This window comes from Zalophus californianus, chromosome 2 (genome assembly GCF_009762305.2).
Source record: "Zalophus californianus isolate mZalCal1 chromosome 2, mZalCal1.pri.v2, whole genome shotgun sequence".
In the NCBI taxonomy this organism is placed as follows: domain Eukaryota; kingdom Metazoa; phylum Chordata; class Mammalia; order Carnivora; family Otariidae; genus Zalophus; species Zalophus californianus.
This window is the reverse complement of record NC_045596.1, coordinates 77,999,967-78,027,873: the sequence shown is the minus strand read 5'-3', so window position 1 is coordinate 78,027,873 and position 27,907 is coordinate 77,999,967. Positions and strand designations below refer to the sequence as shown.

Below are 27,907 nucleotides of genomic sequence, written 5' to 3'. Positions count from 1 at the left end.
TAGAATGAAAGAATAAGTCTGGGACTTTCGCATTCCTTTTTTTTTCTCTAGAAGTTTATGATTATTCATTTCTCGTTAAAATCCTATCAGAGCAGTACATGTATACTATAACCCCCAATATTGGCCTGCCAGTATGCTAGTGAGCAGTTTATACTGACAATTCCATGACATCTGGTTTTGTAAAGCTGAGCAGGTTAAGTTGCTTTTTGGAACACTGACTGAAACTCACCCTATCAACCATCTGTTTGACCTTTTCATGGCCCCATAAAGTCAGTTGTCCAAGGCTCATAGATGAGGCTCACCAGAAGCCCACAGCAAAACATATACATCTAATGAGTATTTCATTTTCGAGTCTGTTGTGTATATTTATTTTTGTTAGTATCCATTTGTGGATTGCAAATACATATCTGTTCTAGAAAATTAGGGAAACACAGAAAAGGTCAAAGAAGAAAATGCCCATAATCCTGTCATTTTGTCATCCAAAAATAGCTTTCGAAAAGGTTGCTATGCATGCTACTGGTATTTTCTCTGCCTAGATAAGATTTTAAAATAAGGGGGTATAAATATATTTTTACTTTAAACATAATGATGAAATAGTCGTATATTATTAAATAGACTTCTCTAGCACCATTTCTAATGGCTGCCTATGTGTCAATCACATGAACAGGTATCTACTTTACCATTTTCCTATTGTTGAACATGACAGTTGTTTACAAGTATTTATCTTTATATAGAAAATAACTGCGATGCAAAAGCACTCTTGTCTGTGTCTGTATATATAACACATTCATGATGATTTCCCATTGTATAGGTTTCTAGAAGAGGAGATGTCGGGCATATGATGTGCACCTAGAAGGTGTGTGCCGCCCGAATGTCTAGCCCTCTTCTTTATGATCAGGAGGCAGACACTCATTCTTGTTGTGTCAGGTTTTAACTACCAGGAAATAACTTTTGTTAGCAAATGCTTAATTACAATAATTGAATCTCAACTCACATAATATAAGTATTAAAATATATCAGAGTATTTTCTAGAAGGAGATCTCCAGAAGTGAATAGTGAACATAGCATCAGAATGTAGGTTTTATAGTCATACCTATACGGAGCTCTCCGTCAAACACCATAGTGAGCCTTTACACACAGCATGGGTTTCCATTTCAATTACATGAACTAATTGCCAATTCAATCAAATAGCTACTCAATTAGTTTAAAATCTAGCAATATCAAAATTTTATTTTTTAACCAGGTTCACTGAGTTATTGAAACTGACTACAAGTCCTTAAAGGGTTGTAAAGTTTACATATGCTAAAGAAAACTAATCAGTCATCTGCTCTTAAGAAAAAGCTACATGATTTTATTCAGTTCTCATGCTTCAGATCCACCTGCAGCCTTGGCATAAGGATGTAAACATTTATTATTTCCGATAAGGTGTCAAAAATAATTTTTGGAGCTTGACTAGGTAAGGGGAATATATATTTTTAAGAACACTAGCCAGGAAAATAGAACACAGTTCTATTTACTTTTCTGAGTAGGTGAGTAAATTTGGTTAATTCATTTTATTTATCTCTATGCTTAGATTCTTCTGCTCTTTGATAATACTTTGAATGAAATGATGCTCCAGGTCTCTTCTAGCTTTGAAATTTTTGATTTTTTTATGGTCACTTAGCAGAGAGTTTTTGTTTATGTGTTGTGTGTAATTTGTGTATCTGTGTGTGCACGAACACACATGTAATTCACATTTTGTATTTACCTCCTTCCAGTCAATGGTGGCTGGTCCACCTGGACAGAGTGGTCTGTGTGTAATAGCCGCTGTGGACGAGGATATCAGAAACGCACAAGGACCTGCACCAACCCAGCACCACTCAATGGTGGTGCCTTCTGTGAAGGGCAGAGTGTGCAGAAAATAGCATGTACCACCTTATGCCCAGGTAAAAAAACCAGCGTTCTCATTCCAAACGTGTCCTCTCATTCTAGGAATATGTTTTAGGGGATGTACACAAAGCCTTATTCTTGACCTGAATGTGTGATAAACATTATTTATATCCATCATACCATTCAGTGCTTACACTGCTGAGAAATCAAGTATTTTTCCCCAAACAGTACTTAAATTTATTACCCAAACACGCAAAATAGAATAAAACAGGAGATTAAACATGTAGGGACATAATCGTTCTCTATTACTCAACAAAACTGCTGGAACCAAGATTATAGGTTCTGTAATTCAAGGGATTTAGGCAGCACTGAAAGCCACTCATTTTAGGAATACAACACTTGATCTTCAGACAGCCATGGAAATTATTGGAATTAAAATTTAGAAAATGTTTTAGACTGAAATATTTGATATTTGATGTCAGTTTCTGGGCAAGGGCAAATAAAACATTTGGAATGAATTAAAAGGAAAGCAAAGCTTTGTGACACATGGGCTAATGGATTTTGAAAATACAATACAGTCAGCTCTTTATTATCTGCACACGTTGGTCACCTATTTTTATTATTTGCAGTGGTACCTATAGCAAGATTTCATCCTGCCACTGAGCATCTTTTTCGCTGTCTCATATTGTTACCAGCTCTTACCCTAGGCAAATCGAAGGTGGTATTTGCCAAACTCAAAACCAACTAAAATGCTTAATTATATAATATATTAAAAAGTTAAGCTAAAATTATTTTGAAATAATACATAAATTTAGTGCATTCCATTGGGGTAGCTGTTACATTGTCAATTTCATTCTTTATTTGTATTTTATTTTTTTGTGATTTCGTTATTTAGAAAGTCTCCTTACTTCTCTTTATTTAGCTTACTTTTTGTCTTATCCATCCTTTAATAGATAGTTTATCAGAAATGGGTTATAAGAATGAACTGTAGAGAAAAATATAATCTATATTTTATATTCCTAAGTGTCCATTTTCAAATATCCAAACAGTATCCCTTTGGGAGATTTTGTTTGTGTAACAAATTTTGACACTTAGCTAGGTTTAGAATTTCAATATTTTACCTTATACTCTCCTATATTTTATCTAGATGTTGACTTCTACAATTAAAAATGCATTGAGCCTTTTGAGTCAAAATAAAAGTGTGTGTGTGTGTGTGTGTGTGTGTGTGTGTGTACTTTAGGATGATCTAGGTCAGAGCAAATGTCTTTTCTCCAAATAGCTGGGAGTTGCCTAAATAGCCAACTCTGGATGATTGAAATATTAATGCTTTCATCATTTTTTTCATATGGGCATGTTTATATCTCTATACACATTATACATAATATATTTACACAATAATTTGAATATGAAATCATATGGATTTCCTAAACCATGTAGACTATTAAAATGGATATAATTACTATGAATATATAAGTATAAGATGTTATGTATAGTAGATGTTCAATAAATGATGTTTGATATTGTTTTTTATTGAATTCTAGGTAATCATAATTATTTATGTATTTCAGGAAATTTTTTTAATTTAACTGCTTTTTAATATTCTTGTCCTATTTAAATAAGAATTTTTTAAGACTGCATTTTAAGTGTGACTTTAGTGAAATTTACTGTATTTTTTTTAACTTAGAATTTAAGTTGTGTGTTTTAAGATAGAGATATATCAGCTCAGTATCATTGCGATTACTAACAAGCCAGCAACAAAAATTAGGGAGAAAGTTAGTCAATTCTAAATGACTGAATCACAGTAAAAAATTAGGAATGTGTGTAAATATTATTTGTAAAATAAAAATAGAAATATATATGTCATCAAATAATGGAATAGAATTATCAAATAATATATGGAAAATAACAGTCATTTCAACAAAGCATTGCAGAAGGTCTCAACAGAATCAAGCTGCCTGGATAAAAAAATAAAATGAAAAGAGTTTTAAGACATGGATGTTAGATAGATAGATAGATAGATAGATAGATAGATGATAGATATGGATGGATGGATGCATGGAAGGATGGGTCAGTGAGTGGATAGATAGACTTCCTCTCCATTATACCAACCTCTTCTCCATATCAACACACAAGTTTACTTGCACTGCCCACATGACACTATGCATGAAGAAATCTTGGATCTAAAAAGAGGTCCCCTAATTCTCAATGCAAAATCCAAAAGCTTCCCTTTTAACAGAAAAAAAAAAAAAGCTCCATCATGATCTACTTTTATGTACCTCCTGGTCCTCACCAGCTCCTGGTGACAACTTTGGTTTCTTTGTCTCCTTTGAAGCGATTCCTTGGCTTGGTCAGTAAGGACACAGTCACGCCCCCAGGAAGAAAAATTCACAGAACCCTAATGATGTATGTCGTGCATGCTCACTTCCCAGTAGCGGACATGAATGCAGTACTCCTTGATGGGACATTTTCTTCAGTTTTGTTTTGTTTTATCTACACGTGAGCTCTACTCCCTTCTCCCCCCAAGTAGCTGCTTCTCCCTCTGACCTTCTGCTGGTTTTTGTGTGTGTGTGCATGGCAGTGGATGGCAGGTGGACTTCATGGAGCAAGTGGTCTACTTGTGGGACCGAGTGCACACACTGGCGCAGGAGGGAGTGCACGGCGCCCGCCCCCAAGAACGGAGGCAAGGACTGTGATGGCCTCGTCTTGCAATCCAAGAACTGCACTGATGGGCTTTGCATGCAGAGTAAGTCAATTTGAACAAACAAAAGACAGGTGCGAGGCCTGAGGTTTAACCATTTGGATTTCTTGGAAATATTAAAATTAAGAATTCCGAACAAAAACAAGAAAAATGCAGTAATATGCCAGTATACTAGCTCTGTCTCAGAATTGAAAGAACTAATACCCCAGGAACCAGAATGAATAATAACTGTCCAGTTAACAAATGACATACACAATATTGCGTTCTCTTGAGCAAAGAGTGATTTAGTCATATCCATGGGGAAACTGTCACTCTTTCCAGACCAAGGAACCATTCCTTAGTTTTATTTGAATTCATAAAAGGGCACGCTAAACTCCTCAGAGTAGAATCACATGACTTCGAAAAAGTAAGCTATTTATTCCTAATTCATGACCATTACCGAACCAATGTCCATGAATGTGAAATACATATAAAGCACAGGAAACGGTCCTGCAGATAGATTTACCAATTTACAGCAAATGCTTAGTGGGAGCATCTCCACAGGTCCTTGAAAATGCTAGGTTTGTGTTAATATTTGTTTAAAGGAAATAATATAAATAAAACAAAAATTTTAAAAATGGGTATAGAAGATTGGCTCGGGAATATAATGGGTGAGTAGGCAAAATATTCCCCATTTTTCATGACTTCATTTCTTAACTTTTCTTAATGAGATAGTAGTTTGATTTCCATACTTGCAAACTCTTACCCCTTTGAGGAGCCCTAAAATATACAAAATTTACCATCTTACATGACCATGAATTAAGGTAGTAAAAATTGTTCTGGTATCACACCTATAGAGATGAATGGATGCTATCTTTGGATCTTAACTAAGAGCCACCAGATGTTGACATTTATTATAACATATTAACATTGCTTGCAGAACACAAGGAACCACATATATTTGTGTAGAAGTATTTATATTTATCATTTAAGAATAAAATATTTCACTTTCACCACATTTATGAAATTCTGTTTCCCTTCCAGTGTCTATACACACAAGGCCCTTGAAAAAGAAACCCTTACTTAAAATACAAATAAGTAATGACGTTGCTGACACAGAATAAAAATCCTACAGGCTTATTTTTCTGTCCACAGTATGTTGCTTTCTTTGAGAATTGGCAGCTACTGAGTGTAAAGCACAGCTTCTGGTTATGAGTTTCAGACTGCTACTGTGTATCTCACCAAGTTCCTATTAGAAATGCAAGAATGAAAAGAATATAGCTGTTTTCCTAACCATTAATCCAGAGATATAGGGTTAGTTCCTCTAAGCATGAGATTGAGTTGAAGATTAAAATAAAAACAGCACACACCAAGTTATTCTTTTTTTAACATTTTTATAATTTAATATTCTTCCTTTAGTGGAGAACAAATTGATTCATATGATCAAAAAGTAACAATATTTGAAGTCTCTCTCTCCCCTCCCCCCCCGTCCCTCATCTCTCTCCCTCTCTCCCTCTCTCAATACTGTATTTCAACTTTGGGTGATTTAACAACTACAGCTTCTATTGTGCATATTTTAAAATTCCCAAAGCAACCTATTTAACAAAAAATACAATGCTGCAAGATGGAACTTTGGGCCTTTAATTGGTTACACAAAATGACATCTACTAAATTATGACATTTGTCAAATACAAACATGACATATTCAAATTAAGACTTTCATGACATAGCATCCCCTTAGCATCTAGCTTGTTTCTTATGACACTAATAGAATTTTTTTTAATGTATGGATATTTGTCAGTAATGATGGCATGAAGTGGTTGTATAAATCAGAATTTTTTTTAATGTATGGATATTTGTCAGTAATGATGACATGAAGTGGTTGTATAAATCAGGAAGGCTACAAGAGAGGGTTTTGTTGTTTTCTTTTGTTTGTTTATTTTTTATCAAGTCTCTTGTTAGACTGAAACATTTGAGTGTTTGGATTAAAATCAGTCAGTTAAAAAGCTATTTCCTTTACAATTCTGATTTGCTATAGTAACAGCCCTACTAAGTCAATAAACTCTTTCATCTGTCTTCCTATATCTACTCTAGAGCAACAGAAAATTGTAGTCTGTGCTATTGATTTCCTCAGTGATGAAAACCACAGAGATAGTGCTGTGCTGTGTAATGATAGTATTTTACAGTGAAAGTTATAGTTTCTACTTACCAGTAGGCTGGGTATTTCTGGCCTAGCATTGCACCAAAGTCTTGCAAAGAAATAATACTGCTCTTGGTCCATATTTTGGAAAACAACGTCTTTCTAATAGTGAAAGTACCCAGCTTGCAAGAAGGATGAGGTCTATATTAAGAAATAGATTGGTGGTAAAAAGGACAGCCAGAAAGTTGCCATTGACAATTAGGAATTATCATTTAATATTTATTTACTTTAGGAGAATTAGTGTCTTTGAGGCATTAATAGTCTTTCATCAACATTGCAATGTTTATCTCAAAATAAAGCTAGTTACCATTGAACAGAGTATGCTATACCTCTGAAATTGTATTCCTAGTTGAAATTGTATACAAATGACTCTGACATAAATGTAGACATGCTGCTAGGTAGGAGAAATTCAAAGTTTATAATAGAGGTCAGTAGAATTCAGAAACCTAGACAATGTAATGTAGTATATTTTAAAGGCAAATTGATACTTAAGAGCAATACAATGTGAAATATGTAGAGCATATTACTGTCAATTCTTATTCAGTAATGTGTTCAAAACAGTCATATTCAGTCACATTCCTTCCTTAACCACCTCCCTCAATACAAATAACTGACTCAAAATATGCAGAAATATTGGGTAAAATATTAAAACAAAAAATATACATACACACATGTATGGAGTGTATGTATATGTGTGTCTGAGAAAGAATGAGTCAAGTTTGAAAGATAGAGAAATCCTCAAATCATCAAAATAAAATAGAAACTCAAAACTAGAGAGGTAACTGCATGAGTGGACACCAGAATAATCCAGAGGGGCATTGACCATGGATATAGATCCTAGGGATTGGGAGTTAGAGGTGTTGTTTTGGCACAGAGGCCTAGGCCCAGAATTTGCACAAGCCTGAGGCCGAGAGTTGAAATCTAGAGCCCTTGGAATAAAGCCGGGTCTCATAAGTGGCTGCTCCCACTTATGAGACCATCTAGAAAATTTTTACCCGCCAGCCCAGGGAAGCCACAGGAAAATTCATGACAGAGAAAATAAAAATGAAATCTTCACTTAAATAAAACCTATAGTAAAACCACAGTCCTACACCCAGATCTGCTCTGGAGTCTAAGATACAGTACTAAAGGAATAAAAAAAACAAAAGATATGTAATTAACATAGTTGCTGAAACTTCTAGGGTACCAGCAGAAGCAAACAACAAGCCATTCTCTTGAGTTCTTTCCACAACCCAAGTGCATTGGTCTCGAACAAAAATAGCCCACTCCTGGAAATGAGATTACAATATGCAGTTTCACATCACCCAAGGGAACAGTCTAATGCAAGAGAGAGTGCACAGCACAGTGAGTGAGTTACTTAGCACTCTCATAACATGGACTCAGAGCAATCTGAGTGAGACTATAAAGTAAATAAAAGTAGAAAGACAAACTGTATTTTTAAAAGACATATAAGCACAAATGCAAGAGTAGAATATGTAAAAAGGATAGACAGATTTGGGGAAAAATCAAACGAATGCCTAGAAAGGTAAACAATTGAAAGTTAAAACTCAGTGGGAGGTTAAAAATCAAATCAGAGACAACTTTGGATACAGCTGAAGGGAAAATTAGTCAACTGGAATGTAGATCCCGTGAAACTTCTCAGACTACAGAGAAGAAAGATAAAGTAAGTGATTATATAAAAGGGAGGTTAAAACACATGTAGAAGAGAATGAGAATACCCAAGTTTGCTCAAGAGAGCAAAATTTAAAAGATTTTCAGACGATTGAAATGGAGAGGGCTTACAATTCACAAACTCTCACTGAGTAAACTACTAAAAATATAAAATAAAAATTGATTCTTTAAAAAAAAGAGAGAGACCAATGAAGAGGCAGGAAATACAGATGGAAGTAAATTATTGACAGCCTTAACATGAAATATGGGAAAGTGTGATCTGAGTTAAATTTTTCTAATTTCTGTATAGTGTTCAGTAAAAAAAATAACACTATTTGCATTCAATTCCATTGATTCAAGTTTACCAATTAAAATAGTAAGCCTAACTACACACATAAAAGGTGGGTGTATAAATTCAAAATAAGATTTTTAAGGGCAGGAAAGGAACAACAACAACAAAAAAACCATAGTAAATTAAAACAATAATTTAATTAAGATGGTACAGACAAAGGATCATCATATGTCATGGGTAATAATGTAAATGAATTAAATTTACCTGTTAAAGGAGGTTCAAAATTGAAAATTGTAATAAAAAAATCCCGTTTGATACTGTTTAGGAGAGACATACTTAAATCCATAATTATAGAGAAAGATTGAAAGCTAGAAAGTGGAACTTAACAGTATAGTGAAAACTTTATTTTAAAATAGCTTTGACTATCTAATTAGGCCATTATTAATTCAACTTCATCTCCCGTTATGCCTAAGTAACACATACCAGAGATTGGTTTTGCTCATAGTTTTAATTTAGGTGTTTGTTTTTCTTAGACTCTATGGTTTTTAGAATATTTAATTTTCTACAGAGTAAGTAATCAAAAATTTTCTAAATTGTTTACCACACTCCCAGTTTTGTGTTTCAAACACTTCAGAAAATACGTGGTTCCCCAATGTCAAATGAAATTTTTCATCAAACTCTTCAAGGGTTTCTTACAAGATGATTGGATATTTTACAGGTATAATAATGCTAAATGTTAATAAATGTGCAAAGTGAAGTCTCTTGTATTTTTTCTAATGGAAATGCAACTTTTTACAATTATTTGGGGAAGCAATTTGACAATATTAGTTAAGAGCTTCAAAATTGTTTATACCCATTGGTCCAGTAATCCTACTTTAATGAATAAATTTTAAGAAATTAATCTAAATACCTGAGAAGATATATGCCAAATACGCTTTACATTCTTTATAATTTATTGTAAAAAAAATTAGAAACCTGAAAATCCAGTATTAGAGCAGTGGTTAAATAATAATATGGCACTTACATAAGGTGGAATATCATACAGCCACTAAAATGTTTTTGATGGTTTAACATGGAAAAGCAGAATATGGACTTAACAAATGCATTTAGTCATAACTATGTAGAAGTAAGCTTAGGAAAAAGATGAATGGAACGTATGCATTTATTTTTGACCAGTGAGATTGCAAGTAATTTCTTTCTTTTTCAATATGCTTTTTATTCACTGTGTTCTTTATACTTGGCTTTTCATTATGTTTATAACTGTAAATGACTTTCTAAAAAAGAGATGTTGAAGATTGGCTAGAACAACTGTATGATCCTGGAAGCAGGAATCTTGGGATTTGAGAAATAGCAATATCACTGACTTGTCCTAGAAAATTGGTCCCATTGATTCAAATTAGATTTGATTAAAATTTGATTACCAAAAAAGTATTTGCACAAGAGATTTGCATAACCCCTAGTTGTATAGAAACTCTGGGCTGGCAAGAGTTACTTACAGCCAGTATATCAAGGGTATATATAAAAGGATTTCAAAGACACGGGGATTTGGAACTGAGTTATATTTTGCATTATTTCCGAGTTGCCTATTATACACATATCACTCTGTCCTTGCAAGCACATTATTCTTAAACTGTTGGATGAATTGGATTCATTACAAGATGCTGTGTAATTTCATTTGTGAAACAAGGTCATGGTCTTTAAGCAATTTCAGAAGCTCCACTAAATTTTTTAGGCCATCCATACACATTAGTTGATACTGAAGTATAAAATATATCATGTATATGTTACACTGGATATACGTTCATTGGCCTGAAAAAAGTATTTCCTACACTGGAGACCCTATATTCAAATTAAGAACTTCAAAAAGTTGTGTTATTTCATGGGAATGCATTATTAAAGAAGACATCAGAGTCAGTTATTGTCCCAGAAAGAAGTTGGACCTTTTTGGTTTTATAAGCACATTGTTAATTTTAAAAAAATAAATAAAAATTAAAGAATAAAAAAAACCTGGACACCTTAGGTATGTTAAATGGTATGGATCGCATCCAACAAGAAAGGGTAGATAACTTGGGACATTTTACTATTGAAAATAACTAAACACACATGCCTGATATGAGAAACTTAACAGATTTCCCTGTTTTTACTTAATAATACTACAGAATCGTGTATCTTATTCAGAAGGCAGTATTGGAAAGTCCGTTATGCTGTCTGCGCATTTAGGTTGCTTTACATCATTTCTAAAAGTATATAAAAGCAGCCCCTGGTTCTACAATACAATTTTGAAATTGGATTTCCATAAAATGGTTCCAAGCACAGAGAGAGAGGGAGAGAAAAGGCAGCGGGGAGGAGAGAGATGGAGAGAAACTGGACACAGAGAAAAAGAGATATAGAAGAAGAAAAAAGCATTTGAAAAAATCCCCCAAAATGCTAAGCCAATGACCATGTTTACATTTTATGTTGAAATACAATAATATTACCAAGACCTAATAACTCTTAACTTTTACAATCTCTATAATGAATTTCTGGTAAGATCTACTTTGTCATGGTTGGCATATAATGGTTTAATCCATGCTTCCCTCTTCCTTTAGAAAACAGCAATCCAAAACTATATGCGTAGCTTGGCCCAGAAGTGGTGTTTCATACGTATTTATGAATATACTCAGATTATTACATGACTGCAGCCATTCCTCTGGACTTTAGTTTTTAATCCCATTCAAAGATTAGAGTCCCACATAGGGATGTGTCACAGTTTAGATGCAAATTTAGAATTCCTTCTTGCTGAAGAGGGTTTATGCCACAGTAGACAAATTAAAAATAACAATTTACAAATAAGAACTGCCTGGAATTGTGTCTGCATCAGTGAACTTCCTGACTTTGGGAAATTAAAATGTTATGCAATCTGCAAATTTAGCACTTTCTACTCATTAAAAAATTTACATGTCGCTTCCATTAATTCTCATGTACAGAGGAAGTGGCAGAACTCTGTGTAAATTGTGGTGTCGACATACTGCATACCAGGACCCCTGGAATCCTACGTTTGTTGAAATGTGGGGAAATAATTTACCTTTACAAATAGTGTCTTCTTGACTTGAGAATGATGTGTTTATAACCGCCTGGTAGGCATTTGAGAAGGTGCTAGTCAGTTTCCAGTGAGATTCTTGTCAGCACAGCAATTTGATAGGAAAGAGTAATTGTGAGTGTCAGACAGTGAGTGCTTTTATCTCCAGTTTGGAAGAAGCTGATGTCATAGCTGGGTTTGTATCATCCTTGCTATGCGTGGTGTCCCAACTGGCAAATAAATATTCTGTAAATATTCTGGCTGCCCAACACGGTGCTCTGCCGCCTCCGGTGTAGTAAGTGCGGTTTGCTTTAGCGTCTTTCCCTTCTGCTAAAACATTTTCCTGTTTTTGAAAGCAGGGATGTGGTTAGAAAGTTTAGCCCACAGAAACCTGCCGAACACCTATGGGGGCCCCAAGCAAATCAGTGCGAGAGGACAAGGGCAAGGTCTTCAGCTTCTAGGATGGAAAGGAAACTCCAAGGGAATCAAGAAGGGTCCCAGCTTCCACAACCACAGCAAAGCAGAGACTCCTCCAAGGTCATGTCCCTGCCGGACCAGCGCTTTTGCTTAAGTATTCCTTTTGCCTAAAACCCCAGCCACTAGGATGATGGTATCCTACAGACCAGCCTTGGCTTCAGCACGCCTCCTCCTTTTACTTTTTCTGTCAGGCGTCTTCACCACCATGAATTACAGTATCATTGCTGTTGAATTTGAGAGTGTACTATTCTTCAGGAACATTGATGAGGAGAAAGTCTACTGCATTAGAAACACTTAGGCAGCTGATCTGCAGGTTTGATCTGACTCAACTGTTGGATGAAATTTCAGACATTCCTTCTTCATCCACTGTGAGTCATGAGAGAAGACTTTTACATCCTGGGATGTTAATTCCCTGCTGTTTATGTTCAGAAGGGCGTGGTTGTTACCATAGGAACGGGCTGTGGATGAATTTTGTAAGGCGTGGCCCGCTGTCCTGTGATGCTGTAGGATGGGGGATGACCGTGGCAATCTAGATAACTGACATCAGTGACAAGAAAATGTTCTTTTCAATTTTTGTTGTCATGTCCTAGGATTTATGTATTCATTTATTTGGAGTTCCTTAAGCCCCTGTCAATAAATAAACCCTCAGAAGAGTGGTAAATTATAATAAATGACCATGAGTGTCTTTGACAGACCTGACCTTTGACATCATTAGTGCGGTCCTGATGGGCTTGCGAGATAAGAACCAACCTAAAAGGAAGAAAACAAAATCTGGACATGTTTATTTTGAACGGCCCTTGAGATTTTTAATAAGAGCATTAGCATCGGAAGAAATGTGAGAAAAATCACATATTTGGGCTGTATGTAAAGTCACCAGCGAAAGGAAAGATCGAGCAGCCGGGTCAAGGAGAGGGGAAAATCCATGGGGAATAGAGATTTTTCTAACACTAGGATCATAAAAATAAGGACAAATCTTATGAAGTGGTTTGGTAAACTTCAGATGCATAAATATGCTAAAACTAACCAGAAACTTGATTATTTAAAAACATGCACTTTTATAGAACAGACTCAATGCTCTTATAAACTATAATTGAGTTATATTTATAACTTACATACTAGCCCCCATATAAGATACAAATTAATCCTCTATTTAATCCTCACAGTATCATAAAATCTCTTTAGATGTATTAAGGTAGTAGAAGCAGCTCTGTATTGAAATATATTGAGTAAACCTTGAGGGCAAGCAGGAACACCTTATAAAACTCCACCCACCTCCCTTTTGACTAGAGATTCGATAGCAAATGTGAAGAAAGAGTTTTAATTCTCGGATATGTACATCTAGACTTTCCTTATAGGTGTTCCTTAAATCTGCCTCAGGAGTTCTCAAACTTTGAAGGGCATAAAAATTATTGATTCATTAAATTAAAAAAATTACTGTATCATATATGTTTTAACTTAAAGGAATTTTCAGACTAATTTTTAATTTTGTTCACTTTCCATCTAACGTACTGACTTTTAAGTCCTGGCATAAGTTGCTTCTGACTCCAGTCTGCTGTGATCTGCTGGCCAACCTAAAGCAAAATGACTTGTTTCAATATAATTAAACTCAAAATACACAAAAAATAACCTTATAAGTAGAACTTTTGCTAATCCTCCACTAAGAACCCTGTTTTGCAAAGAAAGAAACTGAGGCATAGAATTGAAACAGTCCACAAGTTAACATGAGAGCCAACTAAGAACCCAAATCTGGCTCGTGGTATAGTAAGCCTTTTTTCATGCGGGCTCTTGGAGGCTGGAAGCAAATGGTTGTCAGCTTTTATTGCTCTAAAATATGATTTTCTTCTGATGTGTAGTGTCCCTGCAATTATTGGTGTTTATTCCTTTTTTCCTGTTGGCATCTTTTTGGAAGGGAATGATGTTTCTCCTTTAAATATTTATTTATTGTGACGTTTTGTGCCAAATACAATGCGATTATCATACATTTATGATACATCATTCCAGCATGGCTCTCCAGTTACTTCAGAGTAGAAACTCCCAAGCTCAGTGTCCCTCTTTGCTTGCCCCACACTTGAAATAAAAGATGCTGTTTGGAAGTTGTTTCATTTAAGCAGGAAAATCTCTTCTTTTAGCTTTCTCCTGAATATCAATGATAACATTTCCAATGAAGAGGTGTTTTATAGTTGAAATAATTAGCATTACCTCATTCAATAACCGAATTGCAAATTAAGCCATGAACGTATCAAGTCCTTTTCTATTATAGCCTTGTCGCTCCTCATTTAAATGTACTAATTAATGCCCACACCTACTTACATATACTGCTGAGGCTGTAGCCAGAGAGCTGGGATCTGACCCTTGCATTGCTGGTTCATCAGCAAGTCCCTTCAACAGCTCTATGCTGTGGCTCTTTAGTCTGCAGATCGACAGAAAGGGGTTAGAATGGAAAATTCTAATCAATGATCTGTTTTAACTCCTGGGAGTTTGTGAGTTAGGAAGGGCATAGACTTGATTTTGAGGAATTTAAACCCATCCGGTGATACACAGAGGTTCAGGCATTTCTCACATCAGCATATTTGCTTGATATTTTTTCTACTAAAATAGTACTTATGGCATAAAAGCAGTCTGTATTCTCTGTCTTAAAAAGCTAATCATACATTCATGATAATTTTGGCTATTGTCTATTATGTTTCACATGAAAAGAAAATTTTTTAAAAGACTAGAAAATTCAAAACTGTTGCTGTGTATTGGAGAAATGAAGATTTATGTATAGCTCCTGACTTTGTTTCTGAGAGTTCCCAAATATAAACCCGCCAAATAGACTGTGTTCAGGCATATTATTACACAATTACGAGCCATGTACTTGAGGATAACTCGATGTTACTTACTGCAGTATAAAACCAAGGTAAGTTTGCTTTCCTTTTTAAGATACGTGGGCACGGGCTCTCCTCTTTCATAATAGTGGAACGTCAGCTGAAAAATATGGGCAACCCTACCTCCAGTCTCAAGGATGACCCTGTGAAATTAGAAAAAGGCACTCCTTCCCCCAGTCACTTTACCACCGTCAGCTGGACCGTTGTTAGACTAACAATCCACATGGACAATCCACACCGCTCTGAATGGGGCCACCCAGAGTCGGACAATGCCATCTTAATTGATGGGAGAGTGGAAACCAAATTTTAATCGCAACACTTTTGGTTACTTTAAAATATCACTTCTCACCTTTGGGACTCTGTTTCCTCACCCGAAAACAATTGAACTAGATAACCTCTTCAAATGCTGTTTTAAGCAATTGTGAGGTGTTTTCCAGCATAAGGGGCATTTCACTAACTCTTTAATACATCCTCCTCTTGCTTCAGTTTCCATACTATTTAGGTCTGCCCTTAAAGTGGCTCTGCACAGACTTCCTCCAGTCCCTTTTCTCCCAGATCAGGAAAATCTCTCCATTGAAAAATAAACATTCTTTAAAATTACTTTGCATTTACTTTTAATAATTCCTAAAGGAGGTCGTGGGGCATGAGCATTTCCCATAGCAGAAGCCCCGTTCTGGGGCTGGCCTCCCCTAGATGCACTTATCGAGGGCCTCACAACCAGGGGGACAAGTCTTACATCTTTCCCCGAGCCCCAAGCCTTTGCTCCTTCTAGCAGTCCAAGAGCCATGGCTTTGGAAGTCGTCACCAATGGAGGTGCGTTTTCTTCCCAATGGTCCTTCCATTAGATCGTTCTAATTGCAGGACATTCCGTATCTTTGGCCCTCACTCGCTAAGTACCACAAACAACTCCCTAATCATTAGGACAACCAAAAACACACCTCCCCTGCCCCAATTCCAAACACCCCCTTTAGAAGCAGCACCACCTCTGGTTGAGAAACTGTTTTAGCATCAAGTTGCACTCTGGCCCTGGAAATTTGCTTCGGAAGCATGCCACTGTATGGTTGCCAGAAGCCACAAAGGCCGTAAACCCCTTTCAAAGGAGACCGTGAAAGAGTATATGGTATTTAAAAGAGTGCATTGCTCATGGTTTCTCCGAAAAACTGCGCTCTCTGTCTCTGTCATAACTAAGGAACCTGAAGTTCAAACGAATTTCCTGAGGTCACTCTTTAAATAACGGGCTGAGTTGACTCTACAAATAAAATCCCTTAAGAACCTAGAGTCTTAGTGTACTTACAGTGTATATCATAATGCTTTTGATAGAGTTGTCATTTATCGACTGCTTGCCATGGACCAGCCCTTTACAGATCTCATTTATCCTTTCCTCAGTTCTGTGGGAATGAGGACTCGTGTTCCCTTACATGGATTAGAACACTGAGACGTAGAAAAGGGAAGCGGTTTGACCAGGCTCTCACAGTTAAGGAAGCAGCAGAGCTAGGATTCAAACTGAAAAATGAAAAGCTCCGTTTCACCGCCTTGGCCAAGAGCCCTGGTGCCTTTTTTTGATGGCTTTCTTTCAAGTAGTAAGAAAGTTAACTGAAATCCCTAACTTATGAGCCGGGCTGTTGATTGGGACGTGAAAAACAATTATTTTGCACTGGGTTCGGCCAGAGATGTTATTTTTCATTATTGCTAGGACTACTCCCAGCAGGGTCACCTCATTAGCTGAGGAAAATGTCCCCTGTTGTTCCGTGAGAGATGGATCAGATGGAGAAGCGTAAAAACAAACTCTAAAAAGTGATTCTCCGTTCCCCTCGTTTAGGGGATGGAACAGTAATCCCCTTCTTTTCTGATTCCCAACCTCCTAAGTGATGTTTTAGCTCTGTAGTTGTAGAAGTGTTTTGAAAAGGATGGAAAAAGTTTTAGAGTTACCTTCCAAAACTCTTTATCAGTGTTTCCATAACAGAGTAAATTGGGGTGTTGAGCCATTAGTGAGTATACCTAATACTCTGGTCTGTTTTAAATTTCCCCGTGTAGGAAAATAACAGTTTGGCTAGACTGGGCCTCATCGACTATGAGGAATAGCTAACAGTGAGGTTTTCATATTTTTAAATTTCTATCTTATTTCAGAACAGCCTCACATGCAAACACTTCATCAACTATATTGATAGACATCTCCCAAGCCATGTGTCACAGAAACCATCCATAAAACCCTGTCACTTTGCTCCCTTTGCTCCCCATTATCTAGAGAAAAACCAAAGCACTCTTTTCAAAATTACGTTCGATCACAGGATTTTTGTCTCCTTTAGGATAAAATCAAAATGCTGCATCATGGCCCACCAGGCCTGCGTGTGGCTGCTTCTCACCCCTCTGAACCTGCCTGCTCCCTCTTCCTCTCTCTCACGTCCCTCTCACCACTCCATTTTTATGTCAGGACTTCCGCATTTACTGTCCCTCTCTGGACCATTTTTCCCTCCTGATCTCAGCTTGCCTGATTCTTTCTCGTTCAAGTTTCAGCTCAAATCCCACTTTTCCTAAAGATTTATTTATTTATTTGAGAGAGAGAGAGAGAGCAGGGTGAGGGGCAGAGTCCCTGCTGAGCGCTGAGCCGCACACCCAGGGCTCCATCTCACAACCCTGAGATCACGACCTGAGCCGAAATCAAGACTCGGACACTTAACTGACTGAGCCACACAGGAGCCCCTCGAATCCCATTTCAAAAGAAAATTGCTCCCTGATTTCCTAAGTTGTTTATCCCTTTATCTCCAGTCATATTATGTTCTTTTGTTCTATTTTTCAAAAGAAATTTTTTCAGCATTTGAATTGATCTTATTTATTATTTTTACTTGTTTACTTTCTGTTAAACTAAAGCAAAAGCGGTGGCTTTTCCCATCTTGTTTGTCATGGTACCCCATGCCTAGAATATTAGTGTATGTGCTGCCGAAGTGAGCACCCCCCATGCCTAGACTAGAACCCAGTGTATATACGTGGACATGGGCTCAAAAGTATTCGTTAGACGAATGAATGAGTGAATGAATTCCAGGTCTGTGCCTACAATGAAATAGAAGTCTCAGATGAATACCGTAAGTCACCAAAATATTTATTGAGCTGTGTAGATCTACATAAATATGGAGAAGTTGAGATTAAAATCAAAATTATAACATTCCTTTTTATTATTCCTCGCTCTGCCTGTCAAGAACAGGGATTCTGTTGGGAAATGGAGACAAAAGCCAAGGCATGCCCAGAACTGCTTCACAGGGAGAAATTTCCGACCATGTTGTATCTCTTTGGAGGTAGCCTTCTCCCTCTGTAAGATACAATTCTCCTGCTCACTCCAGCAGGCCCACGCTGATTCTTAACAAAATCTTCAAGGTGAACATCGGAGCAACCCCAGATGTCCTATTTTACACTAGTTTCCAGGCCTTCTAGCCTGCAAGAAATGAATCTTTTGACATCCCTCTACCTAACACCCTTCCTACCAGAGTGGCAACACCAGTCACCTTATCTCTTCTGCTGGCAGTGAACTTGTATGGTCTGAAGTCTTCGGTTTTGAAAATAAATCACCTTTCTTCCAGTGCCTGTATATGTCCCAGATGTCCTTTTATTGAGTTCACAGAATACAAATGGAAAAAGGTTATTACCAGACAGAAGTGTTTAAAAATGAAAATCAAACCTAATACATGGACTCAGACAACTGGAATAAGGAATATAATATTTATAAAACTGAGTAGGAGGCTGCAATCACTGCTCTAAAATAAAGCATTAAAAATTAATTCAGAGCAAACTTGTCTGTGCTACAGCAAACCTCTCTTTCATTAAGGTAGCACTGCATGTTTCCGCAGAATTAGTTCCCCAAAATAGGTAAATAGCTTGTAAGAACTGAGTGTTCTGCAAACTACAGAGGATCTACCTGAGGCACGGTTTAGAGTTACCTTTAGTATTCGAGCATGACAGACCTTTAATTTTGAACCAATTAATTGTGATTCTTGCAAGTTCTCTACATTTTTTTTTTGTCCTTGAGGATTACCAGGAAAGTTTAATTCATGTGCTTCTTATTCATTTTAATTTGACTAATCCAGTGGTACTGTATCATTTGATCCATTCATATGTTGCAGAATATTAAATATTAGGAAACTCAGGATGCCAGTTAAAAGTTACCCTTTTAAATTTTTTATAGATTTTTCATTTCAAAAAATTTGTATTCCCCATTTTTAAATGTTTTCTCCCAGTCTTCTTCTTGACATTATTTTTATCATCATCATCATCATCATCTTTCCTACCTTGCCATATATTAAAAAGAAAGAAAAATAAAACTGCTAGTGTTATCTCTGCATTTACTGTTGAGATGAGGTTTTTATTTCTCTCAATTTATACTATTCCTCTGAAGCCCTAAAATAAATAACCTTATAATCTCTAGGCTCTATTGATTTTTGAATGATTTCAAATAAAAAGCATCCAGTTTCCATTGCATTGACAAACTGCTCAGTCCCTAGGCAAAACCTATTGGATTCCTTTTAAATGGAGGGACAAGAAACAACCAAAATTCCAAAAAGTGGATTTGAGATGGAGGGAAGAAGGGTGGTCTCTGCTCAGCTCAGTAAATGGGTATTTAACCTTTGACCAATGATGACAGGTCTCCTTTAGTTCTATTAGACCAAGAGCAAGCTGTTATGATTAAATAAAAAAGAAAAAAACTGCTTAGAGCCTTGCTGAATATGTCCTGGGAATTTAAGCATATGGCAGGGATAAGGAAAAAAGATTTTCCTTATGCTAATGACCCTTGATGTCTGAAATAAATTAGATCCATTAGAGTTTATGCTCAATAAAAGAAAGACTTTAAGCACTCCAAAGTTAGTGACTCGAGACCAGTTTTACTCTGAAATTCAATCTGCCTACTTATTAATTCTTGGTGAGGCTCCAGAGCAGACAGGAGATGCAAAATCATAATTCTGTACTGAACCAGAATCTTAAAGGACCACAGGTTTCTTTTCCTTTTCTTTTAATTAAACCATTTTTCATGCTTCTTGTTTTGTTTCCCTCATTAATTTGATTTTGTTCCCATTTTTGTTTCATTTTTTGTTCCTTTCAAGGTTTCCTTTATCCTATTTCAACTGAACAGAGAACCCAGAATGAATATGGATTTTCTTGTAAGTTTGATGTTTGGTTTTTATGTTGCTGAATAATCATTTAACGTGATTGCCCCCAGTTCAAGTTTACCTTTCTTTGGATCACAGATGTGCACACAGGAAATAGGCGCCTAATATATTCTAACATGAGAAACAAATTAGATTTTCACTGCCGAAGAGAAGAAAGGAGGGTCATTTTAAGCCACTGCCAGCTTTCCAATCTATTAGTCTGCCATTCAGTCCCAATAGCTGACAAACCATATCATGAAATATGCTGATCTAATAACGGGCCCAGTTCCGATGCTAAAAAGTAAAGGGGTGAGAAAAGGCAGATCTGTTGAGTTAGGAAACATTCAGGTTGGGGAAGTAATTACAGCCTGGTAAAGTAAAACCATAAGGATTTAGATAGAATATTCTGGCTGGAGTTGAGAAGGCTGCGGCAGGGGCTCGAATACTGCCCAGCTGCACAGTGAGGTCCGGGCTCAGAAAGCAGTGTTCACGCAACCAGGAGGGTTTGAGCTGTCATTGGGATTTTGAAAAGATCTGTGGATATCGACTTGATGGATGGGAAAGCAGATATTCTGGAAACTTCGGGAAAGATAATAGTAAAAAAACAAACAACCCCCCCCAAAAAAACCAAAACCTCTCACATACAGTGCATTTAAACACAAAATGCTGAAAGAGATGGAGCAGTTGCCAACAGGGAATTCCTTTATACTGTCCATGTGTCAAAGAAACATGTCAAAGACCCCAGAGTTTGGGTGAGCCTTTGGCAATCTACATGACGAGTCATTTGCCCATATCCACTATGTGGCTGTGCGTTTTAGGACAGAATCACGGCTCCTCAACTCTTAGGAGGCCCTGGGACTTACATATCTGAAAATTCCCTCCCCCCAAAATGCATGTGCATATAAAATGGAGCAGAAAAAGGCTGTTCTTGACCCCCTGAAATACCAGTCTAATCTCCTCTTTTACAGTGATTGGAAAAGCTTTGGTTAACTTTGCTGAAAGTGTCTGTGGGTCACACAGAACTAAAAACAGACTTAAAGGTGCCTGTGGAGTTCTTAGAAAGGTTTCATTTTATTCATTTTTTTCATTTATCAGCTTCTATCACCTTTTGGGGTTGGATCGAAGCATGTCTTATGCCACCAAGGCAATATGCAACATTTACAGGAATTTTCCTCTGGCTTTACCCAGAAACAGACCCCCAACTGACTGCACACTGTATTGGTCAAATGCTTAATTGCCTTCTGGGGTAGTCTGACATTTTTGATCACTGAACCAGGCCTTTATGGTACTCAGTGCACCATCTAGACATATTTGATTCAGTAACAAGTAGTTCAAATGTAAATCTCTGACCAGTGACCATGAGAAGCTCACGGTTCTCAGAGGTAATACCGAATCCATATCAAAAGCCTAGAGTTATCGGCATCGACCTCTGCTTCCCAGATCTGGGTCTTCTGAAAGCACACCTTTTAAATCCAACATGTTTGCTTCTAATATTTGTTTTGCTTAGTTATGTACACCATTCCCAGCCACCCCTTCCTTGATTTAGGGGAAAGTGAGAAGACTGTTACGGAAAGTGATTTTATGACTTGGAATGATACTTAGGAAAATATTCTAGTTCAATAAATACACAGATTCAGGATATGCCGGATAGTTCTAACAGTATTTATGTTTATGTTTTTGGAGAAATATCAGTGAATTCAAAGCAGGCTTCCAAACTTTTTCACCTGAAACTAGTAATGAACTTTGTTTTTTTCCCTGTGGGTTGGGATGGTTTCAGTTCCAGTTTCTTTTTATGCCTTCTAATAAATGGTCTGTTATGCTGCCCAATTTAAGACAGATTAGTGGGTGGATAGATGCAGAGTGAGAAAGGAAAAGAAATCAGAGATAATTTTCCACTGAAAGGCCACAGTCGTTTTATACAGCTTTTGAAATAGATTTGAAATGAACCTATAAAAAAAGGCAATAAATGTCTGAAAAAATTACAGCAATATGGATGTGTACTGTGGGAAATTTCTCTAAGCAGTCGGTCTGATGTTTCCTTGTCCTCCCCAGCTGCTCCTGACTCAGATGATGTCGCTCTGTATGTTGGCATTGTGATAGCTGTGATAGTTTGCCTGGCCATTTCTGTAGTGGTGGCCCTATTTGTGTATCGCAAGAACCATCGCGACTTTGAGTCTGATATCATTGACTCCTCGGCACTCAATGGAGGCTTTCAGCCTGTGAACATCAAGGCAGCGAGACAAGGTCAGTTAACATTGCACTTCACACCTGCGATGTAGGCATGTCAGCAGCCTCCCTGTGTGGTGTCAGAATCAGTGACATTCAGGTCATGTTGTTCGGCTCGAACATAAGCTCCATGAAGACATGGATTTGGGTCTGTTTTATTCATTATTCTGTTGACTTCATTCATATAACCAACCAGAGGAGGCAAGGTGCACAAATCATTTTTTTTCTTAACAGGTTTCTCTGTCATACTTTTTAAAACTTTCACTTTAAAAGACCACACAGATTGGTTGACTGATTTCTTACGTCTCCTTTTTTTTTTCTCCTGGCCTCTTGACAAACCACTTGCGTTAATATGAATAGAGTGGTGTACAGATGGATGACCTCAAATCCAGTATAGACAAGGAAAACTATTACCTAAGTCACTGAGTGGGGATCACTGTCTTCAAATCCAGTCTGTTGAAATAGATAAATACTTTAGGGGCAATGAGTAGACTTGAAAGCAAAATTTAGAATGGACTTGTCTCTTTGTTTGTAGCCAATAATAAAATGGATCACAGTAATCTCATTGCCCTGTTTTCAACAGAACCTTAGAGTCTATACATCTCTAATATTGACTGAGTTCATTTGTTTTTGGCTTAGAAAATGTCAGGGGGAGCCTGACTAAATAGAAGTAGCCTGAATGGAGGATGCAAATGGACGTCCTTTCTCTTTCTGACTCAGATCTCCTGGTGGTACCCCCAGACCTCACATCAGCTGCAGCCATGTACAGAGGACCCGTCTATGCTTTGCATGATGTCTCAGACAAAATCCCAATGACTAACTCTCCAATTCTGGATCCACTGCCCAACCTGAAAATCAAAGTCTACAACACCTCAGGTGCAGTCACCCCCCAAGATGACCTCTCTGAGTTTGCATCAAAGCTGTCTCCTCAGATGACCCAATCCTTGTTGGAGAACGAGGCCCTCAATGTGAAGAATCAGAGTCTAGCAAGGCAGACTGACCCATCCTGTACGGCGTTTGGCACCTTCAACTCTCTGGGGGGTCACCTTATTGTTCCCAATTCAGGTAATTCCTAGACGTTTAAACTACAGATCTTGAAAACATATTTTTGTACCCAAATCTTTTTCACTTGTTTGTTTTCATGAGGCCTAAAAAGTTAGTTGTAGCCTAATCTAACCCAAATCCACTTTCGATGTAAATCAACATTGCTTCAGACAAAATCAGCAAAACCATTCATCTTTCTCCAACCGACTCTGAAAATGCTTCCTCTAGAAATATTATACTCACAACTTTCTGCCAAGGTATAATTTAGAACTGTCATTGACCTTCTTTGTAATAGAGCTTCAGAAGGCAACAGCAAGCCAGAAGTGCTCACTGTTGTCATCACACTTTAAAAGGACAAATTAATTAGAAAACATATTAGTTGGGTAGCTTCCAATTTACTGTAGGAAGCAATACTTCAGAATACTATTTTCAGATCAGAGGACATCATGGTAGACATCAGATCTTCATTTATTAACTCTTTATTACACAGTCTCCAACCTCAAGGTATTTGTAAGGTACTCACTCCCACTTCTGATAGACCTGTCTGGAATCACAGCCTTATTATTAAGTGTAGTATGTATTTGTAAGATAACTGAATTTTCAGCTTATCATTTAGTTACCTGCTTCTAGAAGATAAGTCTCATAAAGGTCTTACAAGGTGAATTTAAGTGAGTGACTGATAATGTTTGATTAAAGTTTGATATTCGTTAAACAGGAAGGGGTTTACGTCTATTGGTCCTAAGAGGGTTAATGGATTCCTCTGTGAATCTATCTTCACTCTTTTGGACAAGACTGAGTATTTTGCAAATACAGCAATAAGAAGCAATTTGATTGACCTAAAGTCCTCATGTAGCATAAGAAAATAATATAATGTGTAAATAGCCATACAGCCAAGTACTATCTGAACAAGTGGAACAATATGAACTTGTCTTTGATTCCTTCTCTTATTCAGTCCCCCATTGCAATGCCTTGCCAATTTGTCACACCATCCCTTTAAAAGTGTATTTTAATAAATTAAAATCCTTAACGGAATATCATTTTTCCTTTTATCTATACATTTTGCATAGCTGAGATCATACATTATATATGCTTTTTTCACCTTTTTCTCTTTACTTCTCATGCTATTGTATGCTCTTTAAAATTATGAACTTAAAAATATATTTTTTTATCAAATAACTCTATCAAATAAATAGATCAAAATATACTCTATTGTTCTTTTATTGCTTAAACATGATATTACTCTCAAGGCAGTTTTTTTTTATGATATTCACTGGATTCTACCTTTCCTTCCCATTTCTGCACCTGTCATTTTTTCATATATGAATTATTATAAAGCCTTCTTAAGTGGAAAGGAGGGAGGTAGCATGTAGTAAATACTTTCTATGTCCCAGGCAGTGGTGATTTACATACATTATTTTACAAAAAGTTACCTAATCTGTGTCAGGCCTTACTCTTACTACTTTACATTCATAGTTTTATTTCATTCCTATAACATAAAGGTACATGTTATTGTTTCCATTAGAAAAAAATAAAAATGCCAAGGGTTGGTAGGCTCATGAGTGGTCTTCCTGCGTCCACTCTGTGCCTCAGCAAACTATTCTATACCCGAGGATGACATTCTGCTTCCCACAGCACCACAGCTCTCATGTTAACTTTTCTTCTCCAGAAGGCCAAGACTCATTTTCAACCAGTTACACAAAGGCCTTTGAATAACTGTTCCTCCTTCACTCTCCCGTCTTTATTCTTGGGAATTTCCAACACGGTCGGGCAAGTTTCCTTATTGCCTTCTGCTCATGTGGCATATTCCATGTCCTCGCTAATTAAATTATAAGTTACTCGAAGACAGGAACACTGTCTTTTACTTCTTGGCATTCACGGTTCTGCCAAACATGATACTCACCATGGTGCTCCATAAATTTTTATTGAGCTGAAAACAGAAGCCCCATTCATTGGAATAAAATCATGGAGACAAGTATCTTCAAGTTGCTGCCCACCCTGACTTATTCTTCGTGATGATGCTGCAGTGGTGCAAGCAGCTTCTTACGGTGTGTCCACGGACCACCATCATTGGTGTCACCTGGCAGCCTACGGGAAGTACAAATTCTCTGGGCCCCCTGAATCAGAAACCCTGAATGTGGGACCCAGTGATGTGTGTTTTAGCAAGCCCTCCGGGTGATTCTGATACAAGCTCAAATCGAGAAGCACCGCTGTAGGCCCAGTTAATTTAGAACAAAGCTTGATCCCCTAGGCCTACAAAATGGTATCAGTTAGCAACTACGTAAAAACCTGCTTGGCCTGCCATGACTAAAAACTAGCAGTTGTCTGTTCATTTTCTAGAGTTATGCATGATGAAAGAAGTTCGCCAGTTATTTTTCTGTTACGGAAAAACACTGATGCTAACCAGATATTTCAGAAATAAATATTTTTTGATATCACGGAGGTTAGCATTTCCCTGACTTTGAATTTTGTGGGGATTTTTTTTTCTTAAATTAGAAACGATGCATCATTTACAGCTGTTTGAAATTTTACGAGCGGTTGTTGGTTTTCCCCTCATTTTACAAGGAAAACAACAGGGGAACCATCTGTCTATTCCTTAAATAAAACAAGAGTTTAAAAAAATGACATCATTCCTTTGAGTAATTCCATAACAGTTCAGAGGGAGCTGTGCTAACAAATAAGGCCAATAAGGAAGGAAGGCAGGGCAGCTATGAATATTTACATGTCTTTAGAGAAAAAGCAGGCTTGTGGCTACATGGCCACAAAATCTCCTCATTCCCTTTCACTTGCTTCAAAGGCATTCTGTGAAGTTTCCTTTTGATTCATAGGTCTTATGTGACTGCTTTTCTCTTTTGCTATTCAGGAGTAAGCTTGCTGATTCCCGCTGGGGCCATTCCCCAAGGGAGAGTCTACGAAATGTATGTGACTGTACACAGGAAAGAAAATATGAGGTAAATATGCTTTTTCTGGTGCGCTTGACTTTATCAATGTCTGACCTGGAGGAGAATTGTGCAATCGAAAGAATACACCCAACGTAGTTTTGTCTTGAGTGCCCTGCTTCCAGCATACCCTTTTTTTTTTCCTAGACCTCTAAAAGGTCAGCTTCTCTTTATCTTTGAAGCTTGAGACACTTTTGCAAATCTTGAGTTCTCAAGTGGACATGTGGCCATTATAGCTGGAAAAAAAATGGCCAGAAATGTGATCCGTAGATTGTCTAGAGAGATACGTGGGTAGACACAGAGACATCAGCTTCATGTGGCCTGGCTCAGGAATCCAGCCCTTTCCCATTATAGGGTCAAAGGTCACAGAGATTAGACAACCCCTTAACCTCTGACCTGCCACCCCCATGTCAGCCTGGCACTTCATTCTCACCTGCGCTTCTTCTTTTTGTGAGTCCCCCTAGCTTAACTGTTATCAACCTCCTTCTTAAGTTCAGCACTTACAAATTCCATATCAAGCCTTTCTAAATGTTGATCTAGGGTTGATTAAAGCTAGATTGGATCACGAGGCTTTGTTGTGAATGTGTCATAATCATAAAGATGAGGTGATTTTAAGTAAAAATAACAAGAGGAGTTTAGAAGTCCTAAATTCAATTTTCAGTCTGGCCTCTAACAAATCTCACAAATGGTCTCTCTTGGTTAGTTCCCACATAAAACGCGTGTATTAAATAGTGCTTTAAAGGCCTGACTGATTAATGCTTCTGAAGTACACTGAGATCTTAAAATGAAAGACGTCGTTGAAATGAAGATCCTTACATGTAATTATCATTGTTTTTCCCAAGGGGAAAGGCACTGGCTCTTCGGCCCTGAGCTCCACATACAAAGCCTGAGTGACAAATGTTGAACTAGGTTATCATTATAACACATTATACCTTCTGTCTTCCCTCTCTCATCCTCAGAAAAACATCCATTTTTAGTCTTGTTCTTCAAAAACCAAGAAGCTCTTTTATCATGCTCTCAGGAAGAGATATTGGTATTTATAATCTGTAGGACCCAGACTTTTTTTTCCTCAGGTGGTGTACTTTCACCTAGACAAACACTAGCCGGTCTAAGAAAATGACAAAGTTCCTTGAGTATCATTCTTGCCTTAAATTTGAGCAACAGAAAATTACTAAAAGGCTCATGTTTACTCACATCAAATATTCATTTTTTTTCATTCTCAATGCAAAATAACATTCACAGGCCCTCAGCGCGCCCTTCTTTTGCAGCAGGAAAAATGAAGAGCAGCAAACTCTCAGATCCCTGTGTATACTTTCTATCTTCTTCCTCCTGTCAAAAGTCAAGGTTGGCACCAAGTACATCCATCCCTCAAGGCCTTTGCCAACATAGACATTTTGTTGAAACAGAAATGAGGATTGGCTTGTGCTTTATGCTGAGAAGCAATGAGGTGTTCATGTCTCTTCTTGTCCATCTGACCAC

The 27,907-nt window shown here is 37.2% G+C and overlaps 1 protein-coding gene across 5 annotated transcripts in view; it reads left to right on the top strand.

The window, feature by feature from the left end:
* The window catches only part of UNC5C (unc-5 netrin receptor C), a 343,908-nt gene that overhangs the window by 274,564 nt on the left and 41,437 nt on the right, over nt 1-27,907 (top strand). For 2 of the 5 annotated variants that reach the window (XM_027599020.1, XM_027599023.1), the window contains exons 6-11: nt 1,758-1,925; nt 4,448-4,612; nt 20,178-20,234; nt 22,275-22,466; nt 23,169-23,513; nt 26,353-26,440. In XM_027599020.1, the coding sequence (XP_027454821.1) occupies nt 1,758-1,925; nt 4,448-4,612; nt 20,178-20,234; nt 22,275-22,466; nt 23,169-23,513; nt 26,353-26,440 (1,015 nt within the window). The remainder of the gene's footprint in view (nt 1-1,757; nt 1,926-4,447; nt 4,613-20,177; nt 20,235-22,274; nt 22,467-23,168; nt 23,514-26,352; nt 26,441-27,907) is intronic. The other 3 variants (XM_027599021.1, XM_027599022.1, XM_027599024.1) reach the window with 3 other exon arrangements.